This window comes from Artemia franciscana, chromosome 15, assembly GCF_032884065.1.
Source record: "Artemia franciscana chromosome 15, ASM3288406v1, whole genome shotgun sequence".
NCBI lineage: Eukaryota > Metazoa > Arthropoda > Branchiopoda > Anostraca > Artemiidae > Artemia > Artemia franciscana.
In genome coordinates, this window is record NC_088877.1 from 16,648,546 (window position 1) to 16,669,564 (window position 21,019).

Here is a 21,019-nt window from a genome sequence, read left to right on the forward strand (position 1 = left end):
GCCATCATAGCTTTTCTTTGGTTATGGCCTTAGAAAGTTAGGCCGAGCCCCGAATTAAGCACATATTTCAAAAGCGAGGAGTATGAATTTCATATCCCATAAAAGATATAATGACCTCCAAAAATAAAAAAAAAACAGCCAAAAGACGAGATAATATAAAAAGAATATTGGCAAATATTTTCAACAGATGCCTTAAAAACCTCAGCAAAGGATAATTTTACATGTTCTATCTTTTTTTAGATGTCGTTACTATTGCTTGTTTACGTAGTTAAGAAAAGACGTGTCACTTGAGTATGTATTGTGCATGGGGATGGACATATCAGGATACCACCTATATCAAGTGAAACAAGTTATACTGCCCAGCTCAGGTCCGGGGTAACCCTGGTTGCGATCGTCAACTCGGCTCGCAATGTTTGGAGTGAAAATTAATTTCAATTCGACCTAATATAGCTTGGACTAAACATTTTCTGAATAAATTTTGATCTATTTTTCTTATTTCATCTTTTTTTTTACTAAATCCTGCTAAAAATTTTACGCTAAATATTAAATAAGCTAATATAAGTTTGCTAATATGCCTATGGTCAATAGTTCGGGGTCACGATAAGAGTAATATTTACTAGTGTTTGAATTATTGATCTTTCTCATAAACCAAATAATATCAGTACTGTCTGAATGAATCAAAATGAGACATAATTGGTGAAACATGTTTCTACATCAAGTTAGGCTGTGGGAGGTATTGGAGGAGACCCAGGCCGAAATGTCCAAATTTTGGCCCTCCAATCGCATACTTTTAAAATCCTTGCATAGACCCGATTTCAATAAGGTGTAACATTCCCGCTATTTGTTAAATTTGTGCTTAATGTGTTTTAAATGTGTACCTCTACATTTCAATATTTGCCCCCGATTTTTAATCGACGAGCTCAAAATTTCTAAAACACATATTTTGCAGAAATCCAACATTATTTAGAGACATTTGTACATTTCTTTTACAACAGTCACACTGCGATCTTAACTATTTCCATTGATTAAAATTTAATGAGTCTGGAAAATTCGTTAAATATTCCGTCTATGATCTTGATTGTAACATAATTCAGAGGCAAATGAATAATTTTTCTTTTTTTATGTGTGTTGGGATCCCTTTTGCCCCATGAACATGACCCAAGGTTTTAAGCGGAAATTTGCCTTTTGTTAGGTCCCATTTTCGGGTGAACCTATTTTAGAAATAAATTTTCTTGTCCTTCACATCCTTCCTAACTCATTAAACTTGAAATTAGCATATCTCATTCCAACACTCCCTGAAATTTTAACTCAGTCCCCTAATCCGTTCCCGAGACGTTGTATGTAGGATATTTCCATAACTTGGCTCAAATTGTGTTGGTCAATTTAGTTGGTGACTTCATTCTTCCTTCCAAGTCAAAATTTTAAATCAACTTGGCCTCTTTAAAATTCCCCGAAAATTTGAATTCAGTCCGCTAAAACATTCTCCAGATATTGGGTATCAACTCTTTTGATAACGTTGGAATGTGTAGTGTCTTCTCTTTACGTCGCTGCTTAAATTTTCATGGATTTGACGGATCATAGGGGCTTATAGTGTAACATCTTTTCGACGAATTTTTCATCCCCTCAGCTCTTCTTTTGGATTATATTGATGCTTCACCGTGATTAGATTCCAAGCCCTACAGGTTATTATAAGGCGCAATTTATAAGGCGGATTGGAGGTAAAACGTCTTTACTTTCCTCCTGACCCATTCTCTAACTCAGAATCTGAGGCACGTTTTCTCCTTCCTCTCTCCCCTCATCCTCTGGAAGTTCAAGCTCGACTCCAAGTCGCTCCCAAAATATTACAGATACACTCTTTTTATAATCCGAATATATATAGCCTGAGTCATTAGACGACATGCAGATTAAGAAAAATTACATTACAAAGGCGCAATATCGAAACCAGTTGAACATTTAGTTTTTTGAAGGGAATTAAAGCTAGTTCATGGAACACGCCCTGGTTTACTATTCGCTGTAAGAAAGTCAATGCTGCTAGCAATGGGTAAACGTAAACAGGGAGCTGACACTTATTCTATCCTTTGAGAATCCAGGAAAAAATTTTTCCTGTGGTCGGTTCATTCTCCATCTAAATTTTCTATTATAAAATTCAACCCACAATATATAAAGACGTAATATAATAAACAAATCAGTGACTGCTCACACAACAGAAACAGAAGTGAAGAAATACATAAAAAGAAGAAAACAAAACACTTCAACAGCAAAATTTACTTTCTATTTCCATTCGTAGGTTAGGTATAATGGCGAAATTGTACAGTATTTCCAATGTTCTTTTCTCCACAAGCGTCTAACATCATGCTCAGCATAAGGCCTAATGAAATTATATATACAACCAAACTTATCGGTTGTTCCTCCTTCACTTTCTGGCACTCTTGAGCTACAAACAATTGTTTCAGTAGTAACCTTTGCATACTATCCACACAAATATTTGAGAGACTGACCCTGAATCGTACCTCAATAACTTCTTACGCAAAGCCACAGATATTGACAACATTAGTTGCTTAATTACATCGTCAATGATGCAATTGAAAATTGGTAAGCTCAAGAAGAAGAAGCCTAAGAGAATCCATGGTTAACTGGCATTGATCTTTACTAGAAGTTTTCCTTCAGTATTTATAACTGTCATCCCAAATGATCTTCGATACTATTATAGCTCCAGACAGCTTTGGTGTTTGACTTATATTCCTTGTTATGGAGAAAGGTAAACAAGGTTGCCAGTACTGTTCAACTTTTGACAATTGCCTGAACAGCAGTTGGCAAACTGTTTGAATCCATTATTTTTGATGAAATTACACCCAAGTGCACAACTTGAAAACCACTCGAATTTGGGCTAAAAAAAATATTCGAAAATTCAAATATAATAGCAGCATATTCCATATAGATCTACTTGTTTATGTGGCTACGAGTGGTGATATTCTTGTCTTTATAGAATTCGCTTCAAGCAAAGCCTTTGATTCTTGCATCCATGGCAAATTTCGGTTTTCACCTCTGAACTTGGGATCTATATTCCCAGTTCCCTATTAAATATGGGTCTAATATCCCAGTTTAGATATGAAATCTATATCTAATTTTGCTTACAAGCCCTCCATGGCTCCATGGCAATCTCTTGGCTGTCATCCTGTGAAAGCCTGGACTTTAAGTGATTAAGAGTGAATCGTAAAGCCTCAGTTATGGTTTACACAACCAAAAAATAATTGTAAAGGCAATTTTCTGTCATATATATTACTTTATATACAGCCAAGAGTTTTAAAGAGAGTAATAGCTTAGATAGAGTAGTGAAGCTAAGGAGTTTGGACTCACTGCTGTCATAATAAACGAGTATTTTTTATAGCTCCTTCCCCCTACGGTAACTGCTAAAATATTTCTGAAACATTAAACTGAAACAAAAACTGGAACATTAGTTCACAACTGCACTAATGAATGATCTACTTGAGATATCAGTACTTTGGAACTTTGGAGACTTGATTAATATCAAAAATCATTTATAGGAATTTATCTATATTCTAAGTTACAAACCTAGCCAGGAGTGAGAGGATTTTATAAGAATATAGATAAAAATTAAGCATGATCACTTAATCACTTAAGGAGTGATTTTGCCGTCATTAGGGTATGAGCCCAGTAGCTTAGCTCAGCTGACTCTTTAACATAACAGAAGAAGAAGGACTGCTTCGTTGAAAAATAATGTTTTTCGCCTCTATGCTCCCCCTATGAACTCTTACGGCTATAGTCTTTTTCCTCTATCACCCACGCTCTATCTCTACAACTAAGGGACTCTAACCGAACTATTAATCTGAATTGAAAATGATAACAAATCTCTTTGCTATCATATTATTCATAATTGAATATTATTAAATATAAAATTGTTTACCTACCAAGTTCTTTCTCACCAATTTTATGATCTTCTTCTGCCTTTTATTTTCACCTTTCCTCTACTCTTCTTGACCTTATTAGCTTCTCCGATATATTTCTGACAATAGAAATTTACTCAAAGATTCTTTTTATAAACCAAGTCAATTAAAAAAAAAAAAAAAAAAAAATCAGTATTGCTTGGTCTTCGAAAAGAAAACGAGAAGCTATCGACACGTAACTTTCTGTGTAAGAAAGCACAATATCCCAAGTGTTCCTGGAGGGGTCCTCCATTGCCTAGGGACAATAAGACATCAAATCCTCATTCATATTGACAAGCATATAGTCACTAAGTGGATGCGTACATAAATTCTAAAACAATTAAAGAATTAATTTTAAATGGTTACCTATTTGTGTTCATATTGAAAGAGAACACAAGTCATATATTTCTCAGCTAAACATTAATCTATCTTCTGCTAATATTACCTATTTTACTTAAATTCAGTTTATTTTTTATTTAAAAACGAGACTTTGTCGTAGTAGGGTTTTTTTCAAGAATTTTGTGCTGGTATTGAAACTAGTAAGATTAAATTTGGCTATTTTTTGTTTTTGTTTTGTTTTTATTACTGAGAAAACTACTCCTTCTTTGTAAGGCTCTGAAATCTCATTAAATGCTGAACTACCCGCTGCAAATTAAAACTAAATCTAATTGTTGAAATTTTAAAACCAAATTTCAACTTCTTCAACAGGAGCAAAAGAGTTAAATAAAACTTAAGAAATAAAGAGCTAACATTTCTACAAGCTTCATACATTACCTCGTTCTAAAATAATAGAAAGCGGTAATTTAAAAAAAAAAAGTGAAAATTCACAATTTTGGAAAGTCTATTTGTGACTATTAGTATGAAAGATGCATACATTTTCCATATATCTGTATCTCCATTACTCACGTATTTAACTATCTAAAGTATCTAACTATCACTCACTAGATAACTTTATTTTTTCAGATAAACCCATCGGAAAATTAGTCTTAGGAGGATTTATGTTCGCGAGAGGTCGGGGACTAGCACACTGGAGCGAAGCAATTTCAAGACCAAAAGAACATGTCCAAAAATGGCACCAACTTCCATTCTAGTTGCAATAATATATATTGATTTTTATTCCTTCATCTTTTTCCCTCCAAATTACATTACCTATTCATTTTCTGTTCCTATCATACTTGATAGCTTCTCTCGGGGAAATTAGAGGAATATTAGTGAAACTTGTCTTCATAGTCACTCCTTGGTGCTGTGAGCTGCTTAATTTGTGATGCCGCCAACTGGAAATGTTTATCAGTGCGAGTACGTTACCTAACAACTATTTATGCTTGCAACAAAATGTATGCAGCATTAGGAAAGATCTGAAAATTTGATAAAAATAAAGCGATAAGTGCATAAATATGCGTAACAAAGCTTCCACTATTAGTTATAATAAATGAACAAGTACATAAGTTAATTGTGGCACATTTTCATTTCAAAACATGATTTTAGTTTCTAGCAGAAGGAAAACACAAAAAAAAATTAAAGGCTGCGTAAACAAAGCTATACACTAAGTAGAGCTTGAAAAGTCATAACACCATTCCTAACCATTCTATGGTTTTTGGTGGGATATAAATAGTGATTGATAAAAGCCAAAACCGCCATGAAATGAACAAGGTGCAACAAGGTAAAAAACTACGGATTTCTTTTTTGGAGGATTCTTTTTTGACATTAAATAAAACAAACAAGTTTGTTCAACTGAAAGTAAGAAGCAACATTAAAACTTGAAACGAACAAAAATTGTTACATATATAAAGGGGATTGCTCCCTCTTCAACATCTCGCTCTGTATGCTGAAGTTTGAATTTTCTCCCATTTTTTTAAGAACGACTCCTGAAGCACAAGGGCCGCTTAATTACAACAATAGAACACTTTTTTAAAAACACTAAACAACGTTACCGTAAAGAGCGAGGTGTTGAGGAGGGGGCAACCCCCTTTATATACGTAATATTTTCTGTTCGTTTTAAGTTTAAATGTTACTCTTTACTGTCTGTTGAAAAAAAACTTTTGTTTATTTAATTTCTGATTGCTTTTTAAATGATGCCAGGAAATCTGGCCCCACCTCCACGAAGAAACTCCTCCCACAGAAATTTCCTCCTGGCAATCCAATCCCGGTGAAAATTTACTCCGGACAATTACTCTTAATCACTCTGCACGTAAAATCGAGACGGAAAAGAGAAAGCAAGACATACAAAAAGAATTTTGCATAAGAATTCTGGCAAATTCCCCCTGTGCATAATTTCCCTTGACAAGTTCACTCCCTTGAAACTTCCCTCCCATGGAAAATCCCCCGTGTAAAAATCCCCAGCAGTAAATTTGGCCTTCCCACACGAATATGTATGCATTCATCCCAAAAACAAATGCTATGCGTAAACAATGGAGAAATTTTATAAATTAAAGACGTTTCCCCTGGGTGTGGGAGGCAGGGTCATGCTATACCCAAAGCCATAGTTATTGGGCCTATCAACTATGATGAACAATATGACTATCTCAAAATTTTGATGGGCCGATTTTGGTTTAAAGGGGCGGGGGAGGGGGCCCAGTTGCCCTCCAATTTTTTTGGTAACTTAAAAAGGGAACTAGAACTTTTAAATTCTGTTCAAACAGGCCCTCTCTCAATATTCTAGGACTAGTGTGTCGATACGATGACTCCTGGGGAAAACATAAAAAAAAAAAAACAACAAATAAACACGCATCCGTGATCTGTCTTCTGGCAAAAAATACAAAATTCCACAATTTTGGATATAGGAGCTTGAAAATTCTACAATGGGGTTCTCGAATACTCTGAATCTGATTATGTGATTATCATTTAGATTCATTTACTTTTCCCCTTTTTTGAAAATCAGGAAAAAAAATTCAGGCTCGTAACCTTTGATGGGTAAGACTAAACTTAATGAAATTCACACATTTGAAATCAACATAGAAATCCAATTCTTTTTATATATCTACTGGTATCAAAATTCCATTTTTTAGAATTTCGGTTACTATTGAGCCAGGTCGAACCCCGAACTCTTCGATAGAAATGTTCACGGAATTAAAAATATAGCAAAAACCCGAGATGGGCTGCTGAATCAAATGTATATCAAACACATCTTGAGCCAAAACAAAATGCTAAATTCTAAAAAAAGACTTTTCAAATTTTACTGCTGTTAATAGGAAAATAGAGGTGCCTTTATATTAGCCTTCCCATTCAAGACTTTTCCAAAAATAGTGGTTGCTACAGAGACAAGCCAGATTCCTCAAACAAGATTAAAAAGTATCAACGGAAGAACAAATTTCGTATAACCGGCTTAAAAAACCGGACGGTCGAATTGCTTACCATGGAACAGCAAAATTATTAAATTAGACCTATGATCTAACAAAATCAACAATCCAATTCTAAAATCTTGCTATTAATCATAGTTGTCAAATTCACAACCGAATTTATGAACTCAGGATCCTGGTAGTCAGTGATACTGTATCTTCAAGACCTGGATCATGACTAGAACGGCAAATCCAGGTTCCTATTTTACGAGCCAGTTTTTCAGCTGAAAAGACCTTAAATACGTGTCAGTTTATTGATTTTCTTTTCTTTTTTCTGAATAAGGCCAGTGGCGGTTGTATGCCTAGGCAGGGGGGAAGCTGTCCCCCTGCAGCTTTTACGACAATTGACATTAAAATAATTGTACTTTATATTTTTATACTGCTATGGTATACCTTGCCCCCCTCAGATTATGAGGCCTAAAACCACTCCTGAGTAAGACATTAACATTTGAACTGTAATAAAGATACCGTTGATCAACGGACCGAGACTGCTGATTTTGAATTAAAATCAAGTAGTTGTAGAAATCAAGCCATGGCTAATTGTAGAAAAAGCCAAGACAGATAGGTCCAAGTTAGTGAGAGACAAATCTGGCATAAGCCTTTATTAGGATTTCCCATTGATATGGCTTTGGAATATGTAACTGATAGGAAATGAAAGGTAGTTGGCGAGCCTAATAAATAAAGCCTAATAAAAACAATTCAAGATTGTCAGGTTAAATATATTATTGAGGTTAAATAGTATTGTCGGGCAATATTGTCAAATAAGATCCTTAGTAGCTGTTCAGTAAAAAATATAAACCTTATCAGAAGTAAATATCTTAACACAACGATGGCCTTATGCCTATTTCCTTGTCAGAGATGTGCACATGAGTTGGTCATTTCTAGGCAATTTCGACAACCCTACTTTGGCTGAAAATTTTTTTAGGCAGAATCTAGCTCTCTCAACGTTCATAGCAAAATGTTCCTTGGCAGTAGTAAACGGATAGTAGTAAACGGATTAGGCAGTAACAAACGGATCTTCTTGGAAACAAGTAGCTTAACATAATAAAGATCTTATACATATGTCCTTGTCAGAGATGTAGACATTTGGAGGCCTTGGACAATTTCCACTACCTTAATTTTACAGAAAATTTTGTTTAGGCAGCATGTAGCTCCCCAACCACCATTAACCTTCTATCGGTTGTAATCTACGATATACCAATAGGGGTTAAGGTCTTACAATTTTGCACTAAATTTATTGCCCAATGATTTGTGGGGATCCTTTAGTGCGCTTACTTAAAGGTATTGACACTGTTTTCCAGAATTCTCCATCCTGGTGAAACAAGTATTCTAACAGTTCAAGGAAATGGTAATCTTGAATAAAGATCAAAGCGAAAACCCAGGTCTTGTAAGAGAAGAGCAGAGTTAAAACATAACGCAAATGTAAATTACTGTAAATGAGAGGGCCTATTCATAAATTTAAGGTAGGTATCAAGACTGGTGAGTGAACCTTGACAGCTCCTAATTACCAACATGGTATACTTTTACTAATTTGGACAAGCCTCCAGAAGAGTTACAGCTGAAGATTTAGCTTAAAAGCAAGGCGGTTAAGGGGCCAAAATCCCACCTCAAGTTTACAGTATTTTATGTCGGGTTTAGGTTTTAACATTGCTCTTTAACATCAGGCTAGAAAATAGTTTTTCACTTATTCGAATTCATTAAACTGCTTAAAGGTTAGTTTTTAACTTGCTTAAAATGTATTAGTTACACACAGTAGAATAATTTTCTTAAGAAAGAAATGTAAGACTGTCAATTGGTGGGCTCTTAGACACTGTCATGTTTCTATTCCGTGAGATCTCTTATGATCGTCATCAAGTACAATAGGTGTAATTAAGTAACTTCGTTTGAGTGGAAACGAAGACTTCGATGGAAGTCTCTCGAATTTCCATAGCCTCTTAATCGATACAATCATCCATAGAAAAAGATTGAATTCTAACAGAATATCAAAACATCAGAATGGAAATTTCATACAATAAGTTTTTGAGTTTCAAGGAGTGGGGCTTTTTCAAGAGATCTTGGAGAATACCCCCCCCCAAACCTCTGTGTGCGTAAGTACTTCTGCGTTAAGAGAGAAGCTGCTATACTCCTATCAATCTGTCGCCATATTGTACTGTTTGGTCCAAATGATTATTCAATTGAATGATTCCAACTCAACCTTCCCAATGAAGGGAGGCTGGTAGACAGATCGGCCTGGGGTGGGGGCAGAGTTTTCTTCAAATTGATATAAAGGAGTTTTGGAGCTTTGGATTGAAAATAAGTTCGTAGCTAAAATTAACGTTGAAAAAACGAAGAAAATACATCCCAAAATTAGAGATCCCTCTTCAAGATTGGTGTCATAAACTAATTAATTCTTCATTGAATCCCTTAAAGCTGAAATCTGAATGACTTTTTGCTACCTATGTGAGCTGGTACAACGTTACGCATTCTCAAACTTCTTGCATCTCGTACTTTGAACTATTCACAATGCTATACTGGTCATGCCATTAGATACAAAATTGTCCATATTCTTAATTTTCAAAGTGCTTGATATATTGAACATGTTTCATTAGTGGCCAGACTCTCAAGGTGAACCCACTATTTTTTTTCAAGTACAACATGACGAATAGAGCAAATAATGAGAATTTGTCATTATTATTTTCTCAGTTCACCTTCTTACCATTTACTGAGTTTTCCTCAGCACTTTATTTTTAAGTTTGGTGGAAGCCCTGAGCTTCGGCGAGAGAGAAGCCAAGGTCCATTTTGTTGGATCCACCGATTCGGAAAATTCAAGTAACACGTGGCGTCAATTTTTGGGTAACTTGATTTTTTTTACATTGATGCTAAACGTGTCAAAAGTAAAGCAAAGGCTGAGTTGGCTGCTGGAGCTAACCGATGAATCTTTCAAGCTAAATAATTGTTGTTTTTTTTTGTTTTGTTTTTTGCATTCCTTTTTACTTCAAAAAGTATGCGATGTGCACTCATTATGTGAATTATTAAAAAATAGTTCACCTAGAAGACCTGGCCCATAGCCATCAATTTGAAGTCTTTTCTGGACTACTATCAGATTGAGAAGAATTTGTGTCACATTCAAAATGCTTTTCGTTAAGCCACATATTAATGTGAACTTCTTTTCTAGCTTTTCCCCCATTAATTGTTTTTGCTTTAATTTCGTTGTTACTTTTCACTAACATTCACTAACAACCAGGCCTGTTCCATTGCACAAACATCGTATTATTGTTTAGTTTTAATCCATGGGATGGCAAATCAGCAATTTCCTTTAAATTAAGAAATTATGGGGTAGATTCAATTCCTCCTTCTGGTTTATCCCTCACAAAAACGTAACTTTTATAGGATTTATATTTTCATGGGAAAAAATCGACAACCTCAGCATTAATCTTACTTACTTCTTTTTTTGAGCGGCGCTAAAATAGCACATTCCTTCAATCATTATATAAGTTTTATATTCTTTTTGTTCTTTGGGAAACACCCATATGACCATTAAAACGTGAGAAACCTCATATCAAACAGTTCGTGGTAACAAACTGTAGTAAGGAGCGACCCGGCTCAATAGTAACCGAAACCCTAAAAATGAAAGTTTGATACCAATAGTTACGTCAAAATAATGGCATTTAGCCCGACTGTAGAAGTTTCAAGCTCCTATCTACAAAAATGTGTAATTTTGAATTTTTTGTCAGAAGACAAATCACTGATGCGTTTTTATTTGTTTGCTTGTTTGTTTTTCCAGAGGTGATCGTATCGACCCAGTCGTCCTAGAATGTCGCGAGAGGGCTCATTCTAACGGAAATTATAAATTCTAGTGCCCCTTTTAAGTGACCAAAAAAACTGGAGGGCACCGAGGCCCCCTCCCACGCCCATTAAATCCCAAAGTTACTGGATCAAAATTTTGAGATAGCCATTTTGTTCAGCATAGTCGAAAAACCTAATAACTATGTCTTTGGGGACGACTTAATCACCCTAGAGTCCCCGGGGGAGGAGCTGCAAGTTACAAACTTTGACCGTTGTTTACATATAGTAATGGTTATTGGGAAGTGCACAGACGTTTTCAGGATGACTTTTTCGCGTTGGGGTGGGGGTGGATCAGGAGGAGGGGGTTACGTGGGAGGGGGATCTTTCATTGGAGGAATTTATCATGAAGGAAGAGAATTTCCATGAAGGGGTGTAGGATTTTCAAGCATAATTTAAAAAAACAATGAGAAAAGAAATAAAAAAAAAGTTTTTTTTTTCAACTGGAAATAAGGAGCAGCATTAGAACTTAAAACGAACAGAAATTATTCCGTATATGACAGGGGTTGTCCCCTTCTCAACACCTCACTCTTTACGCTAAAGTTTTTTGTTGTTTTAAAAAGCAGAGTTGAGAGGAAGAGTCGAACTTTAGCGTAAAGAGCGAGGCGTTGAGGAGGGGACGACCCCTTTCATATAAGGAATAATTTCAGTTCGTTTTAAGTTTTAATGTCGCTCTTTACTTGCAGTTAAAAAAACTTATTTTTCTTTGTATTTGATTGTGTTCTAGAGCACCGTGAAGATTATGCGTTTATATTTTACGCTTAGGAGGCAGTAAAAATTGGAACGAGGAAAATACAATTTTTGGAAAAATAATATAGATATAGAAAAATGGCATTAAATTTTCTTCTTTTTTTTAATCAATAAAATTTAGGCGATTTTCTGAATGGATCCAAAAATCCTCATAGGGAAATAGTTCTCTGACGTGATTCCAAACAATTCCTTCTTTTGTTCCCTTTCAAGGGTATCTCAACTGTTCACCAGTTGGAGTTTTTACAATGCAGGACAAGCGCCACAAGACAAGCCTTCGTGCAACACAGAGCAGAAGTCTTATGCTATACCATTAAAGACATTTATTTTAAAAATCGTTCACAACTATGGCAAAGAATTAATATAAAAACAGAAAGCAGGAAACAATTAACAAATAAGAAATGAAAAACTAAAATTAACAGCGTAACTCAAATCACAGCCTCAATACATCTGAAACAAAAAGTAGTATACTATGAAAACGTTGGGATTTTTGAATTTATAGTCACTGGTTTTAAATATGAGGGGGCAGTTTCATAAACGAAAATCCTTTCATTTTATTGTACTATAAATTCACACGGTTCTGGAAGTTTGCAGGAACAAGGTACTCAACTAGCAACGTCTCTGGCAGCTAGAATACGGAACTAGCTCCTCTGTCCGTCAGCATTTCAGCAGCTATTTCACTTCCAAATAGATGGCGTTAATTGAAAAGGCTTGTACTCAAGTTCCATTTTTAAAATCATCTTCACTTTCAGAAAAATTAGAAAGTTCTAACCATCTGTTACGGTTACTTATACAACCATTCAACAATGTAATTAAACGATCTGACAATGATGCAAATGCCTGCAAAAGAATCAATAGTTATTTCACCATAAGTTGTTTGAGACCAATTTTAGAAGTTTTCAGAATTTATCAGCATTTCATATATTTTTATATTCTGCAGTGTTTTGCATATAAAGCAGCAAAAACAAAGTTCATTCTTTAGTGGAGCAGAAAACCTTATCTGTACTGATATCATACTATTTCTAATTCCAGATATTCTTTGTTCTTTATCAATTGAACTAGGCAACAAATTTAAGAATTAGAAAGTGCAGTAAAAACGAGTCCCAGAAATATTCCTCACATCTATTTTTTTTCTGAGTTGTTCCGTAGATACTTTACTTAAATTTATAGACAGTATTTCATTTTTCTTCTCAATAAATATTATATATCCCTCTAAATACACTTTGAATAAAAAAAATACTCTTTTCTAAGGGCTGCAGATCGAGTAAATAGCTTTGAATCCAGGGCTATACAAGCATGGCAAACTTCTTTAGAATTTTGCCCTTTTGCTAGCGAAATTAAAAGAAAAGGAGACAATGCCATCTCAACCCCTCTTGGGTTATTTTTACGTTTAGACTATAAGATTTTGGCAACATGAAAAATAAATATTATAAAATCATAAACGGTTCGCATAAAATTTCGGATGTGATTGGATCTTGAACTCAAATTTCTAGGAATAATTTAATATTTCAAATACTTCACAGACCTTGAATATCCCTTGATTTTTGAAGCTAGCAACGAGTTATTTAACTTTTTATGAACCAACTGGTGACAAAAAAATCTAATCAAAGAAATCAAAATCAAATAATAATCAAATTATTTAACTGGCGACAAATAAACTTTGAATTTGATTCCTTCGTTGAAAATTGCAGACACAGTAGCCTAAACTATAGTTGCTTTCTCACCTCCCCTCTTCCTGAAGTCTATGAAAGCAAATTTTAGCATATTTCGAATTAAAACGTAAATTTCCAAATCCCGAAAGGCTGCATTTTAATCTCAAATAATTAGTTTCATTTGAATACAGTATTTCCTCGGTAGCACTTCATATTTTCTCTAAGAGAGTGAAAACGATTTTTATTAAATTTTGAAATGTCAAGTTTTGAATTCAAACTAGGGTTTGTGAATTGATTGAATTTGCCTTCTCTGGCATACTATAGTTTATTCTTCTTCTTTTCATTATCTTTAAGCAAACGTCCATTAAACTTTCGTCTTCTCCTTTGCATTTTTTAACATGAAATTATGAATTCAATCTGAAAATCGGGAGAAAATTCCAAATTAAAAATCTAGAATTATGGAATTTAAACTTGTGAATTATGGAATTCAAGTTTTGATTACTCTGTTAGTTTGGGGACAAAACACCATATTATCATTTTCAATTCCATTTAAGTAAGTAAAAAGCTTCGTCTAGATTTTTTAATCTTTGAATTTTTGAATTTTTTTTTAGATCTTTGAATTTTTTCACGGAATTCCTAAAATTAAACATTACATCCTGTCCATGTCAAAATTTGTTTCAAATTTAAATTTTTCAACAGGAGACAAATTTTCAGAGAGTCATTTCTACATTATATTCTATAACGAAGAGGATTCACATTACAAACTTCCGAAATCAAGCTTAGGACATCCTTCCCCCTTAAAAATTCTGATAAATACTGTTTCTCTCATATTGGTCGTATAATTTTCATGTTTTTTGAAGGTTTTTGAATTTATTTTTATCTTAAGCATTTAAGGGGCTAAATTTGTCAAACAGTTCGTGCTAACGAACTGTAGTAAGGAGCGACCCGGCTCAATAGCAGCTAAACGCGGTTACATGGGGGATCTTTCTATGGAGGATTACTTAGAAAAAAAAACAATGAGAAATCAAATAAAAAGTTTTTTTTCAGCTGGAAGTAAGGAGCAGCATTAAAACAGAAAGCGAACAGAAATGATTTAAACTATTTATTCCACGGCATTTGTAGTTCAGGGGTCATTCGTGAGGATTGGGACAAAATTCAAGCTTTAGTGCAAAGAGCGAGGTATTGACGAGGGGGCGAACTCCCTCATATACGTAATAAAATATACAAATATAGAAGTCCGTTACGTAGGTTAATTCGTAAGTTACGTATATTCATTACTAATAAAAACGTTCGTAAAAAAATAAAAAGTTCTAGCTGCCTTTTTAAGTAACCAAATATTGGAGGGCAACTAGGCCTCCTCCTCCACCCTTTTTTTTATCAAAATCTTCCGATCAAAACTATGAAAAGACCATATAGCTAAAAAAAAAAAAAATGCAAATTTCGTTTTAAATTTTCATGTGCAGTGAGCTAAAATCAAAACATGCATTAATTCAAAAACATACAAAAATTAAATAAAAAAACAGGTTTTTTTAACCGCAAGTAAGGAGAAACATTAAAACTTAAAACGAACAGAAATTATTCCGAATATGAATGAGGTTGTCCCCTCCTCAACGTCTCGCTCTTTACGATAAAGATTTTTATTGATTTAAAAAGTAGAGTTGTGAGAAAGAGACAAACTTGAACGTAGAGAGCGGTGCGTTGAGGAGGGGACAACCCCTTTCATATTCAGAATAATCTCTGTTCGTTTTAAGTTTTAATGTTGCCCCTTATGCAGTTAAAAAAAATTGCTTTTTTATTTAATTACACATAGGAACAGCATCGGCACTTTCGTGAGTTAAACATTATACACCATTAATCATTATCTTATTGTTACAGTAAGCTTTAATACAAATTGCCATCTTATATTCCTATAAAATCTATTACGACGTAAGAACTGGTTAAAAAAGAGTAAATATTATAACAATCAGAAGTGCCTCCGGCTATGTTCCATCGCTCAAATATCATCAATTGATCAGTAATCCTATCAGTTGAATTTTAGATCACAAAAAATCCTTACGTAACTAAAAGGGAAAAATGAGTATTCTCTTACAAGCACGTACATACTAACTTTCTTTTTTTGGGATGGAGGTAGAGTGTCAAAAATTTGGCAAACTACAATAAATATTAGGGAACTAAGAGAATCTTCTTGAAAATTAATTAAGGCTGCGAAGAACCCTTCCCATCTGAATGTGCCTGTTTTGTTACAAACGAACACTAGAGTCCTTTTGAAAGAATAATAGAGAACCACATTCATTTTTGACAAATTAGATAATATAAGGAAAAAGAATATTCACCTCGTAAACAGGCAGGCAAATCGTGTCAATAAAACTGACTTGCATCGCCGGCAGTTGATCTTTCTTTTCGCGATTCATCATGTCCTATTAGAAAATGAAAGTTATGCACGAAAGGTTTACCCAGACAGAACAGAAAATGGAAAGGACACAAAATAAAAAATGAAACTTATGCACGAAAGGTTTACCCAGACAGGACAGAAAATGGAAAGGACAGAAAATAAAAAATGAAACTTATGCACGAAAGGTTTACCCAGACAGGACATACTAGTAACGTTAAAATAGAGAGTAAATCAATATAAACCTACTCCTTAACGAGGAGAAATATATAAATTTTAGAACCAACATTTTCTGATTAAAAAAAAAAAAATCAAAATTGAGTGTAGAAAATTAGTGTAGAAAATTCTACAAAGGAAAAAAAATATATGACACCTTTCTTGTTTTTTCTGTGATAAAACGAAAAACAATTTCAGTGAAAGCTTTTTCTATTTTTGAAAAGAATAAATAAATTATACCAGAGAGAGAGAGAGAGAGAGAGAGAGAGAGAGAGAGAGAGAGAGAGAGAGAGAGAGAGAGAGAGAGAGAGAGAGAGAGAGAGAGAGAGAGAGAGAGAGAGAGAGAGAGAGAGAGAGAGAGAGAGAGAGATCGGTATATTTAAAAACTATCGTAGCATAGCTAAATACAGTTTTTTCATAAAAATCATACACTTAAACAAAAATCACACACTACGACTCAGCATTAATACCATATTTATTCAAGTTGTCACGAAATTCGTAAGAATATTAAGAAAACACAATTATTTTGTTATATTATTCCTTCCATTATTCTTTAGATTCTCACAAGTTTTACCTGATTTGAGAGTTAATTGTCAATGATAACAGTTGTCAATGATGATTGCCTATTGTCAAAATTCCAATTGTTAACGACGCTATCAAGATAAGTCCATATTTCAACGATAGCATATTGCTACTGTCAACTTTTCAGAACGAAATTTGTCTGTAGTTTTCCATCTTTTCTTTCATTATTTTAACAGTATTAAAATTGATTACACATATTAAAAAACTACATTATATACAAATATAAAAAAAACTAATAAAAGTAATTCAAGTTTAAAAATCCCAACGGCAATGCTAAACATATTAATGAACTGTAGAAACATAGACAATCAGTTATGCTACAAAAAAGGGTCGAAAGTAACATATAGTACACGGAATTTTCTCTAATTATTTTTTTTTGGTGGGAGTGGGGACGAAATACGTTAAGAAAGGGATATCATAAGAAAAGGATAAGAAAATGTGGAGATCTGACCAGCCCAGTCCTAGAGGTTCCGGGATACGTGCCTGATAACTATGGCTAAGAATGCAGTTAAGTTTCCAAATTGTAATGATATGATTTCATGCCAACAGGTATAGCCCACTGCGTGTTATGATGATAACCAACTAGGGTTTTCTTTATTTCCTGTCTTATAAGAACCACGAAGGAAACTGCACAATAGCTTATTAGTACTGATTTAACGTCCCCTGAAATAGTGAGTCACAAACAAGGTATTCAAAATGTCTACTAAGATCTGTTAAGTTCTAAATGCCTAGATTTTCATTCAGTGTTACAAACTGCCATTTCTAACACTGAATGAGCATTTGAAACGAAAAAATATTTCGAAGAAAAAACTCCCGAAGAAAAATTTAATGTTAATATTGATGAAGTGTCAGTTGCTCCATAACCAGATTTGAAATATCTCGGCAACCCAATCGGTGATTTTCTATAAACTACTAGAAAGCTCCTCCCCATTATTTCCAAGGCCAGACATCTGGTGCCTACGACAACATAGTATCGAATATCATTTGTTTTAATCGCCACCTACTAACAAAACAGTATAAAGCTTGTGCACTTCCTAATTTTATTCCTTATATCTTTTTGGCGTACTTTCTCAGCAATGGAAACAAAACAGCTCTTGCGAATTTGCTACCAGTATGCAAAGTATCTCCTCGGGCAAGTAATTCCTTTGTCACTAGGAGACGTGCATCATAGATCCTAATGCTGCTATCAGTAGATATATTGATGGACATAATAACCGAAACGATAGACACCCTTGATATTTCACTGTATCCCGTTTGTGTTACTATTCTGCCTGTATTTATGTTATGAAGTTCTTTTTCTTCTCTTGGTTTTTTATCGCATTGTATTATTATTGTGCATGTCTTATGTTATGTATTTATTTATTATTATTTTTATCGATCGTTTTTCACCTTTCTTCTTCTTGCAGGTTCACATTACAAGAGTACCTATTTAATGCATTACAAACATAGTCTAAAATTAACTCTTTATTTCTGTTTTATAAATGCCGCGAAGAAAAAGGTCAGCAACAACATAAGAGTTTTGCGATAAAAATCCCAAATAGTCTACATATCCAACTCCAGGAACGTTCTCCCCTATGGCCAAGCCAATATAGTTTGCTAATAGCTAAATACTGAATGGCAAAAAGTAACTACTCACTATGGGTGTGATGTTCAATTCGTTCTTCTCGATGTCTCCCTGTTCAAAAAACTCGGCAGCAATCAATTCTGCCACTTTATATTGTGTTTCCCATGGTTTGGTAATAGCGGCCACATCACACGCGGTCATCATCATTCCTCTCAGTAATTCTCGATCCGAGTCGTCTGACCAATTATACACTTTACTATTGACTAGATCGAAGAAACCAACCCGTTTCCTGTGAATAAATAGAAAACATTAATTACAGATATCTGTTTAGATAATATTTATTTTAAAAAAAAGACTATCAAAAGGCCCCAAGAGCCAGAATCCGCACTTTTTGTCAACACACACAAGTACTGAAAAACAAAAGACATGAAAAACGGACAAAGTAATTGAAATTAAGCGACACCAAGAATGTAACAAAATCCGTTTATTCATTACTTATTAACCGGCTAAGATCATAAAAATGCAGAAAACAAACATTACGTAAAGAGTATGCATTTGCTAAAAACTTTAATAAAGACATAAAAGGGATAAGCAATGGAAGTGAAGCAGGCGAAAGGGAGTTGATGGCTCAGCCACTTCTCAATTTTTTATTTAAAAATGAAAATTTTGATTTTTGAAAAATGAACTCTCCTTCCTAAAAACACACTGTTCTTCTATTAAAACCTAATCTACAGTAGATATAAATCTAAAAATTATCATTGTACTAAGTAATTTGCTTCCGACTGAAACCAAGCTAATGCCTCTATAATTAACACACTCACTCTTATCACCTTTCTTATAGTGGGGTTTAATTAAAGCTTTCCTAAATTCGCTAGGTACTCTCCTTTTCAAAAATCATATTCATAATCTTCAGTAATGTATGTCTAACTTCATAGCCACCACATTAAAAAACGAAACTCATTTACCACACTATCAGTACCTGGGGCTTTATCTTTTTTAAGACAATTAGTACTGTCACTAATTCCTTTTAAAAAAAATTAATCTTCCTTCAAATCCAGAGTGTCACAAACTCTTCCATTCTTTTGTATATCTTTTCCTATGACTCTATCACAATTTAGCACATTCTCAAAATTTTCAGCCCATCTCTCTTTAACTCCTTTTATTGCCACTAATTGTGGTCTCGTTCCTATTTTTAACTTCTCAATTTATTAACATACCAGTAAAATATTTTATTATTATACCGTCTGGCTGCGTCTTCCAGATCTTCGCTTATTTTATCCATGGCCTCCACTTCACACCTCTTACTTCATATGTCAATGCTTTGTCCACTTTCTTTACATTATTTTTATTTTTATATCACTTAAATAATTCTGGTACAACCCCCTCCTTCTCTTTATTAAACATAGAGCATTTTCATATAGCTGCATCATTGACTTTCTTCCCTAGCACACTATCAGCGACTTGATAAACTATTTTCATAAAATTATTCCACCCATCTTCTATGTGGTCAAACTTTAGACTCTTCAGTTTAGTATTTACATATTCCCGGAAAGTTTCTACATAATTCTCATACTGGAGTCTACATTTCTGCTTTAATTAAACCTACACACTACTAGATGGTGATATTTAGTTTTACCATTAATAGTCAGGTATGCTTCGTAGCTTATTATAAGTAATAAGTTATTCCAAGAAAAATCCAAAAAATCCCTGCTTTCTATTCATTCCAATACTTAAATTTTCGAACATCGTTGTGTACTGTGTGTAGTTTGTCGGTTGATGAGAAGATTCATTTGCACGCAATCGAAACGTGACACAATTTTTTTGGATATAGCTTATGTATTTGCTAACTTTGGACGAGTGTAGGTAGAGCAAAGGGCATTGGTAAATTGTCTGAAGTCATGAAATGAAGAAGAAGAAAGTCATCCAAAATGAAGAAGAAAGAATAAATGGGATTAGAAGATAAGCAACAGCAGAGTCAGAACTTACCAAAATTGAAAATGATAGTTATTATGATTGGGTTTGGGATTTTGACATGGATAAAGGGATTAACTAACTTTGTTGTGTACCGTATGTAGTTTGTCGGTTGATGAGAAGATTCATTTTTACGCAATCGGAATGTGACACCAATTTTCTGGATATAGTTTATGTATTTGCTAACTTCAGTAGGAGTTCAATAACTATATACAACTGTATGTGCTTATTCATTTTATTTTTTTCTGTTTAATTTGCTTTGCTTTTTTGTGGCGGGGGGGTGTCTCTTGGTTGTTTTATGGAGGAATTGATTGCGTATTTTAGCCATAGAGGCTCCCTACAACTTAATGGCTACGCATTTTTATGTATTTTGTCCCTTTACATTAATTTTCACTCTCAGACCATTGTACTAAAATCATTAATTCAACAGCGTCTAGTTAAGACGGCACTTCGAATAGCCTTGCATGCTCCCCTTCTTCCAAAAAATAGCTTACCGAAAATAAACAGCGAGATCTGTTGACAGGATGCATTCTTCTAAAATCTTAATAATCCGACTATATTCATCTGAAGTAACATTTGTAAGTATTTGACAACCCTGGAATTTAAAGATTTGACAGAGACGAAAAAATAAATAATAAATACGTGACAAAATAAATGAATAAAAGTTAAGAATATAAAATACCAAAAACAAGTAAGCGCGTAAGTGCTAGTGTGTTCATCCACATGATAAAAGTAGAGAATTTCAATTCAATTGAACCCAATTCATTTGTTACAGAAAACAAAAATACCAATGTGAC

The 21,019-nt window shown here is 34.1% G+C and overlaps 2 protein-coding genes across 2 annotated transcripts in view; one reads left to right on the forward strand and one right to left on the reverse strand.

Moving 5' to 3' along the window:
- Positions 1-5,105, forward strand: part of LOC136036103 (synaptotagmin-15-like) — a 64,083-nt gene extending 58,978 nt beyond the window's left edge. Inside the window, exon 8 of the mRNA XM_065718105.1 lies at positions 4,908-5,105. Within this exon, the coding sequence (XP_065574177.1) occupies positions 4,908-5,035 (128 nt within the window). The 3' untranslated portion in view covers positions 5,036-5,105. The remainder of the gene's footprint in view (positions 1-4,907) is intronic.
- Positions 5,106-12,156: 7,051 nt separating this feature from the next.
- Positions 12,157-21,019, reverse strand: part of LOC136036106 (dual 3',5'-cyclic-AMP and -GMP phosphodiesterase 11-like) — a 231,066-nt gene continuing 222,203 nt past the window's right edge. The window contains exons 19-22 of the mRNA XM_065718110.1: positions 20,717-20,817; positions 18,324-18,540; positions 15,834-15,917; positions 12,157-12,688 (exon numbers count right to left, since the gene is read on the reverse strand). Of these exons, the coding sequence (XP_065574182.1) occupies positions 12,566-12,688; positions 15,834-15,917; positions 18,324-18,540; positions 20,717-20,817 (525 nt within the window). The 3' untranslated portion in view covers positions 12,157-12,565. The remainder of the gene's footprint in view (positions 12,689-15,833; positions 15,918-18,323; positions 18,541-20,716; positions 20,818-21,019) is intronic.